This window comes from Petromyzon marinus, unplaced genomic scaffold (assembly GCF_048934315.1).
Source record: "Petromyzon marinus isolate PM22_M1 ecotype Great Lakes invasive population unplaced genomic scaffold, UKy_Petmar_22M1.pri1.0 PM_Scaffold_61, whole genome shotgun sequence".
In the NCBI taxonomy this organism is placed as follows: Eukaryota; Metazoa; Chordata; class Hyperoartia; order Petromyzontiformes; family Petromyzontidae; genus Petromyzon; species Petromyzon marinus.
The window spans coordinates 331793-340247 of record NW_027423624.1 but is presented as its reverse complement, the minus strand read 5'-3'; the positions used below and the strand labels follow the sequence as shown (position 1 = coordinate 340247).

The window sequence follows — 8455 nt, the reverse complement described above, 5'->3', positions numbered from 1 at the left end:
GTCCAAGCAAGAACATCTGCTGGACTACGTAGTGACGGACCAGCGGATGCGAGCCCATGTCCTTGACACCAGGACCTACCGTGGAGCTGATCTGCCCTCTGACCATCGACTGTTGGTGAGGTTGACAGCATTGCTGAGTGGGGGTTCAGAAGCCTTTATTGAAGTACACACAGACAGGTAGGTGGGGGGGTGGGTGAGTGGGTGGGTGAGTGGGGTGGGGGGGTGAGTGGGTGGGGGGGTGAGTGGGTGGGGGGGTGAGTGGGGGGGTGAGTGGGGGGGTGAGTGGGTGGGGCGAGTGGGGGGGCGAGTGGGGGGGGGTGAGTGGGGGGTGAGTGGGGGGTGAGTGGGGGGTGAGTGGGGGGTGAGTGGGGGGTGAGTGGGTGGGTGAGTGGGTGGGTGAGTGGGGGGTGAGTGGGGGGGTGAGTGAGTGAGTGAGTGGGTGGGTGGGTGGGTGAGTGGGGTGGGGTGAGTGGGGGGGTGAGTGGGTGGGTGAGTGGGGGGTGAGTGGGGGGTGAGTGAGTGGGGGGTGAGTGGGTGGGTGAGTGGGTGGGTGAGTGAGTGGGTGGGTGAGTGGTGGGTGGGTGAGTGGGGGGTGAGTGGGTGGGTGAGTGGGGGGTGAGTGGGTGGGTGAGTGGGGGTGAGTGAGTGGGTGGGTGAGTGGGGGGTGAGTGGGTGGGTGAGTGGGGGGGTGAGTGGGTGGGTGAGTGGGGGGTGAGTGGGGGGTGAGTAGGGGGTGAGTGGGGGGTGAGTGGGTGGGTGAGTGGGTGGGTGAGTGGGGGGTGAGTGGGGGGTGAGTGGGTGGGTGAGTGGGGGGTGAGTGGGGGGTGAGTGGGTGGGTGAGTGGGTGGGTGAGTGGGGGGTGGAGTGAGTGGGTGAGTGGGGGGGTGAGTGAGTGGGTGAGTGGGTGGGGTGAGTGGGGGGGTGAGTGGGTGGGTGAGTGGGTGGGTGAGTGGGGGGTGAGTGGGGGGTGAGTGAGTGGGGGTGAGTGGGGGGTAGTGAGTGGGGGGTGAGTGGGTGGGTGAGTGGGGGGTGAGTGGGTGGGTGAGTGGGGGGTGAGTGAGTGGGTGGGTGAGTGGGGGGTGAGTGAGTGGGTGGGTGAGTGGGGGGTGAGTGGGTGGGTGAGTGGGGGGTGAGTAGGGGGTGAGTGGGGGGTGAGTGGGTGGGTGAGTGGGTGGGTGAGTGGTGGGTGAGTGGGTGGGGTGAGTGGGTGGGTGAGTGGGGGGGGTGAGTGGGTGGGTGAGTGGGGGGGTGAGTGAGTGGGTGAGTGGGTGGGTGGGTGGGTGAGTGGGTGGGTGAGTGGGGGGGTGAGTGGGTGGGTGAGTGGGGGGGTGAGTGGGTGGGTGAGTGGGTGGGTGAGTGGGGGGTGGGTGGGTGGGTGAGTGGGGGGTGGGTGGGTGGGTGAGTGGGGGGTGGGTGGGTGGGTGAGTGGGGGGTGGGTGGGTGGGTGGTGGGGGGTGAGTGGGGGGTGAGTGGGGGGTGGTGGGTGGGTGAGTGGGGGGTGAGTGGGGGGTGAGTGGGGGGTGAGTGGGGGGTGAGTGGGTGGGTGGAGGGGGTGGGTGAGTGAGTGGGTGGGGGGTGGGTGAGTGGGGGGTGGGTGGGTGGGTGAGTGAGTGGGTGGGTGGGTGGGTGAGTGGGGGGTGGGTGGGTGGGTGAGTGGGGGGTGGGTGGGTGGGTGAGTGGGGGGTGAGTGGGGGGTGAGTGGGGGGTGAGTGGGGGGTGAGTGGGGGGGTGAGTGGGGGGGTTAGTGGGTGGGTGAGTGGGGGGTGAGTGGGGGGTGAGTGGGGGTGAGTGGGGGGTAAGTGGGGGGGTGAGTGGGGGTGAGTGGGGGGGTGAGTGGGGGGTGAGTGGGGGGGTGAGTGGGGGGTGGGTGGGGTGGTGAGTGGGGGGTGAGTGGGGGGTGAGTGGGGGGGTAGTGGGGGGTGAGTGGGGGGTGAGTGGGGGGTGAGTGGGGGGTGAGTGGGGGGTGAGTGGGGGGTGAGTGGGGGGTGAGTGGGGGGGGTGAGTGGGTGGGTGAGTGGGTGGGTGAGTGGGTGGGTGAGTGAGTGGGTGAGTGGGTGGGTGAGTGGGGGGTGAGTGGGGGGTGAGTGGGTGGGTGAGTGGGGGGGTGAGTGGGTGGGTGAGTGGGTGGGTGAGTGGGTGGGTGAGTGAGTGGGTGAGTGGGTGGGTAAGTGAGTGGGTGAGTGGGGGGTGAGTGGGTGGGTGAGTGGGGGGTGAGTGGGGGGTGAGTGGGGGGTGAGTGGGGGGGTGAGTGGGGGGGTTAGTGGGTGGGTGAGTGGGGGGTGAGTGGGGGGGTGAGTGGGGGGTGAGTGGGGGGTAAGTGGGGGGTGAGTGGGTGGGTGAGTGGGGGGTGAGTGGGTGGTGAGTGTGGGGGGTGAGTGGGTGGGTGAGTGGGTGGGTGAGTGGGTGGGTGAGTGAGTGGGTGAGTGGGTGGGTAAGTGAGTGGGTGAGTGAGTGGGTGAGTGGGTGGGTGAGTGGGGGGTGAGTGGGTGGGTGAGTGGGTGGGTGAGTGGGTGGGTGAGTGGGGGGTGAGTGGTGGGTGAGTGGGTGGGTGAGTGAGTGGGTGAGGTGGGTGGGTGAGTGGGTGGGTGAGTGGGTGGGTGAGTGGGTGGGTGAGTGGGTGGGTGAGTGGGGGGTGAGTGGGGGGTGAGTGGGTGGGTGAGTGGGTGGGTGAGTGGGTGGGTGAGTGGGTGGGTGAGTGGGGGGTGAGTGGGGGGTGAGTGGGGGGTGAGTGGGTGGGTGAGTGAGTGGGTGAGTGGGTGGGTAAGTGAGTGGGTGAGTGGGGGGTGAGTGGGTGGGTGAGTGGGGGGTGAGTGGGGGGTGAGTGGGGGGTGAGTGGGGGGGTGAGTGGGGGGGTTAGTGGGTGGGTGAGTGGGGGGTGAGTGGGGGGTGAGTGGGGGGGGTGAGTGGGGGGTAAGTGGGGGTGAGTGGGTGGGTGAGTGGGGGGGGTGAGTGGGTGGGTGAGTGGGGGGGTGAGTGGGTGGGTGAGTGGGGGGTTAGTGGGGGGGTGAGTGGGGGGGTGAGTGGGGGGGTGAGTGGGGGGGTGAGTGGGGGGGTGAGTGGGGGGGTGAGTGGGGGGGTGAGTGGGGGGGTTAGTGGGTGGGTGAGTGGGTGGGTGAGTGGGTGGGTGGGTGAGTGGGTGGGTGAGTGGGGGGTGAGTGGGGGGGTGAGTGGGTGGGTGAGTGGGTGGGTGAGTGGGGGGTGAGTGGGGGGTGAGTGGGGGGTGAGTGGGGGGGTGAGTGGGTGGGTGAGTGGGTGAGTGAGTGGGTGAGTGGGGGGTGAGTGGGTGGGTGAGTGGGTGGGTGAGTGGGTGGGTGAGTGGGGGGTGAGTGGGGGGTGAGTGGGGGGTGAGTGGGGGGGTGAGTGGGGGGGTGAGTGGGGGGGTGAGTGGGGGGTTAGTGGGTGGGTGAGTGGGTGGGTGAGTGGGTGGGTGGGTGAGTGGGGGGTGAGTGGGGGGTGAGTGGGGGGTGAGTGGGGGGGTGAGTGGGGGGGTGAGTGGGGGGGTGAGTGGGGGGGTGAGTGGGGGGGTGAGTGGGGGGGGTGAGTGGGGGGGTGAGTGGGGGGTGAGTGGGTGGGTGAGTGGGTGGGTGGGGTGAGTGGGTGGGTGAGTGGGGGGTGAGTGGGGGGTGAGTGGGTGGGTGAGTGGGTGGGTGAGTGGGGGGTGAGTGGGGGGTGAGTGGGGGGTGAGTGGGGGGGTGAGTGGGGTGGGTGAGTGGGTGAGTGAGTGGGTGAGTGGGGGGAGTGGGTGGGTGAGTGGGTGGGTGAGTGGGTGGGTGAGTGGGGGGTGAGTGGGGGGTGAGTGGGGGGGTGACAACTTCAGGGTTTGCGGCCTCCCTTCTTGCGTAAAGCCTGGCCCTCGCCTGAGAATGCCGTGAATCCTGAAGTGGAATTTGCAGCCTGCAAGAAAACATCATCAGTAGGTGGAGACACGTGTTGTGGGGTAGAGGCACGTGTTGTGGGGTAGAGGCACGTGTTGTGGGGTAGAGGCACGTGTTGTGGGGTAGAGGCACGTGTTGTGGGGTAGAGGCACGTGTTGTGGGGTAGAGGCACGTGTTGTGGGGTAGAGGCACGTGTTGTGGGGGGGTAGAGGCACGTGTTGTGGGGGGTAGAGGCACGTGTTGTGGGGGGTAGAGACACGTGTTGTGGGGGGGTAGAGGCACGTGTTGTGGGGGGTAGAGACACGTGTTGTGGGGGGGTAGAGGCACGTGTTGTGGGGGGTAGAGACACGTGTTGTGGGGGGTAGAGACACGTGTTGTGGGGGGGTAGAGGCACGTGTTGTGGGGGGTAGAGACACGTGTTGTGGGGGGTAGAGACACGTGTTGTGGGGGGGTAGAGGCACGTGTTGTGGGGGGTAGAGACACGTGTTGTGGGGGGGTAGAGGCACGTGTTGTGGGGGGTAGAGGCACGTGTTGTGGGGGGTAGAGACACGTGTTGTGGGGGGTGGTAGAGGCACGTGTTGTGGGGGGTAGAGGCACGTGTTGTGGGGGGTAGAGACACGTGTTGTGGGGTGGTAGAGGCACGTGTTGTGGGGGGTGGTAGAAGCACGTGTTGTGGGGGGTAGAGACACGTGTTGTGGGGGGGGTAGAGGCACGTGTTGTGGGGGGGTAGAGGCACGTGTTGTGGGGGGGTAGAGACACGTGTTGTGGGGGGTGGTAGAGACACGTGTTGTGGGGTAGAGGCACGTGTTGTGGGGGGTAGAGGCACGTGTTGTGGGGGGTGGTAGAGGCACGTGTTGTGGGGTGGTAGAGGCACGTGTTGTGGGGGGTAGAGGCACGTGTTGTGGGGGGTAGAGGCATGTGTTGTGGAGTAGAGGCACGTGTTGTGGGGGGAAGGGGCACGTGTTGTGGGGGGGAATAGAGGCACGTGTTGTGGGGGGTAGAGGCACTTGTTGTGGAGTAGAGGCACGTGTTGTGCGGGGGTAGAGGCACGTGTTGTGGGGGGGTTGTAGAGGCACGTGTTGTGGGGGGGGTTGTAGAGGCACGTGTTGTGGGGGGGGGTAGAGACACGTGTTGTGGGGGGGGGGGGGTAGAGGCACGTGTTGTGGGGGGTAGAGGCACGTGTTGTGGGGGGTAGAGGCACGTGTTGTGGGGGTAGAGACACGTGTTGTGGGGGTAGAGGCACGTGTTGTAGGGTGGTGGTAGAGGCACGTGTTGTTGGGGGTAGAGGCACGCGTTGTGTGGGGTAGAGGCACGTGTTGTGGGGTGGTAGAGACACGTGTTGTGGGGGGGGGGGTAGAGGCACGTGTTGTGGGGGGTAGAGGCACGTGTTGTGGAGTAGAGGCACCTGTTGTGGGGGGGTAGGGGCACGTGTTGTGGGGGGGTAGAGGCACGTGTTGTGGGGGGTAGAGGCACGTGTGGTGGGGTAGGGGCACGTGTTGTGGGGGGGTTGTAGAGGCACGTGTTGTGGGAGGGTAGAGACACGTGTGGTGGGGTAGAGGCACGTGTTGTGGGGGGGTAGAGGCACGTGTTGTGGGGGGGGGTAGAGACACGTGTTGTGGGGAAGGTAGAAGCACGTATTGGGGGGGTAGAGGCACGTGTTGTGGGGTGGTAGAGGCACGTGTTCTGGGGGGGGGTGGTAGAGGCACGTGTTGTGGGGTGTAGAGACACGTGTTGTGGAGTAGAGGCACGTGTTGTGGGGGGGTAGGGGCACGTGTTGTGCGGGGGTAGAGGCACGTGTTGTGGGGGGTAGAGGCACTTGTGGAGTAGAGGCACGTGTTGTGGGGGGTAGAGGTACGTGTTGTGGGGGTAGAGGCACGTGTTGTGGGGGGGGATTGTAGAGGCACGTGTTGTGGGAGGGTAGAGGCACGTGTTGTGGGGGGGTAGAGGCACGTGTTGTGGCGGGGCAGAGACACGTGTTGTGGGGGGGGGGAGAGGCACGTGTTGTGGGGTAGAGACACGTGTTGTGGGGGTGGTAGAGACACGTGTTGTGGGGGTGGTAGAGACACGTGTTGTGGGGGGTGGTAGAGGCACGTGTTGTGGGGGGGGTGGTAGAGACACGTGTTGTGGGGGGGGGTAGAGGCACGTGTTGTGGGGGGTAGAGGCACGTGTTGTGGGGGGTAGAGGCACGTGTTGTGGGGGGTAGAGGCACGTGTTGTGGAGTAGAGGCACCTGTTGTGGGGGGGTAGGGGCACGTGTTGTGGGGGGGTAGAGGCACGTGTTGTGGGGGGTAGAGGCACGTGTGGTGGGGTAGAGGCACGTGTTGTGGGGGGGTAGAGGCACGTGTTGTGGGGGGGGGTAGAGACACGTGTTGTGGGGAAGGTAGAAGCACGTATTGGGGGGGTAGAGGCACGTGTTGTGGGGTGGTAGAGACACGTGTTCTGGGGGGGTGGGTGGTAGAGGCACGTGTTGTGGGGGGGTAGAGGCACGTGTTTTGGGGGGTAGAGGCACGTGTTGTGGGGGGGGGGGGGGTAGAGGCACGTGTTGTGGGGGGTAGAGGCACGTGTTGTGGAGTAGAGGCACGTGTTGTGGGGGGGTAGGGGCACGTGTTGTGCGGGGTAGAGGCACGTGTTGTGGGGGGTAGAGGCACTTGTGGAGTAGAGGCACGTGTTGTGGGGGTAGAGGCACGTGTTGTGGGGGGGATTGTAGAGGCACGTGTTGTGGGAGGGTAGAGGCACGTGTTGTGGGGGGGTAGAGGCACGTGTTGTGGCGGGGCAGAGACACGTGTTGTGGGGGGGGGGAGAGGCACGTGTTGTGGGGTAGAGACACGTGTTGTGGGGGTGGTAGAGACACGTGTTGTGGGGGGTAGAGGCACGTGTTGTGGGGTGGTAGAGACACGTGTTGTGGGGGGTAGAGGCACGTGTTGTGGGGGTGGTAGAGGCACGTGTTGTGTGGGGTAGAGACACGTGTTGTGGGGGGTAGAGGCACGTGTTGTGGGGGGTGGTAGAGGCACGTGTTGTGGGGGGTGGTAGAGGCACGTGTTGTGGGGGGTGGTAGAGGCACGTGTTGTGGGGGTGGTAGAGGCACGTGTTGTGGGGGGGGGGGGTGGTAGAGGCACGTGTTGTGGGGGGGGGGGGTGTAGAGACACGTGTTGTGGGGGGGTAGAGGCACGTGTTGTGTGGGGGGTGGTAGAGGCACGTGTTGTGGGGGGTGGTAGAGGCACGTGTTGTGGGGGGTAGAGGCACGTGTTGTGGGGGGTAGAGGCACGTGTTGTAGGGTGGTGGTAGAGGCACGTGTTGTGGGGGTGGTAGAGACACGTGTTGTGGGGGGGGTAGAGGCACGTGTTGTGGGGGGGTAGAGGCACGTGTTGTGGGGGGGTAGAGGCACGTGTTGTGGGGGGGTAGAGGCACGTGTTGTGGGGGGTAGAGGCACGCGTTGTGGGGGGTAGAGGCACGTGTTGTAGGGTGGTGGTAGAGACACGTGTTGTGGGAGGGTGGTAGAGGCACGTGTTGTGGGGGGTAGAGGCACGTGTTGTGGGGGGGGGGGGTAGAGGCACGTGTTGTGGGGGGTAGAGGCACGTGTTGTGGGGTGGGGTAGAGGCACGTGTTGTGGGGTAGAGGCACGTGTTGTGGGGGGGTGTGGTAGAGGCACGTGTTGTGGGGGGGTGTGGTAGAGGCACGTGTTGTGGGGGGTAGAGGCACGCGTTGTGGGGGGTAGAGGCACGTGTTGTAGGGTGGTGGTAGAGACACGTGTTGTGGGAGGGTGGTAGAGGCACGTGTTGTGGGGGGTAGAGGCACGTGTTGTGGGGGGGGGGTAGAGGCACGTGTTGTGGGGGGTAGAGGCACGTGTTGTGGGGTGGGGTAGAGGCACGTGTTGTGGGGGGTAGAGGCACGTGTTGTGGGGTGGGGTAGAGACACGTGTTGTGGGGTAGAGGCACGTGTTGTGGGGGGGTGTGGTAGAGGCACGTGTTGTGGGGGGTAGAGGCACGTGTTGTGTGGGGGTAGAGACACTCACATCAGGGCTGGGTGAGGGTCTGGGTGTACGGATGAAGCTGACGGTGCCCTTCTTGTAGCTGTAGTTGGGAACTCCCCTGGGAAGGGGGGCACGGGTGGGGGGGGGCACGGGTGGGGGGGGCACGGGTGGGGGGGGTGGGTATGGTCGTGTGTGTAGTACATAGACACTGCTGCTGCTACTCGCTAGCTAACAGCACTTGCCCCTACAGCCCTGCTAGAGGCTACCTGGGGTAGCTTTGTCTGTGTATGTGGTGTGTGTAGTACATAGACACTGCTGCTGCTACTCGCTACTGACAGCACTTGCCCCTACAGCCCTGCTAGAGGCTACCTGGGGGAGCTTTGTCTGTGTGTGGTGTGAGTGTAGTACATAGACACTGCTGCTGCTACTCGCTACTAACAGCACTTGCCCCTACAGCCCTGCTAGAGGCTACCTGGGGTAGCTTTGTCTGTGTGTGGTGTGTGTAGTACATAGACACAGCTGCTGCTACTCGCTACTAACAGCACTTGCCCCTACAGCCCTGCTAGAGGCTACCTGGGGTAGCTTTGTCTGTGCGTGGTGTGTGTAGTACA

At 65.0% G+C, this 8455-nt stretch overlaps 1 protein-coding gene across 1 annotated transcript in view; it reads right to left on the bottom strand.

Annotated features, from left to right (window-relative positions):
- Positions 1 to 3749: 3749 nt before the first annotated feature.
- Positions 3750 to 8455, bottom strand: part of UFD1 (ubiquitin recognition factor in ER associated degradation 1) — a 55467-nt gene continuing 50761 nt past the window's right edge. The window contains 2 exon segments of the mRNA XM_076064701.1: positions 3750 to 3894; positions 7887 to 7962. Coding sequence (XP_075920816.1) covers positions 3814 to 3894; positions 7887 to 7962 — 157 coding nt within the window. The 3' untranslated portion in view covers positions 3750 to 3813.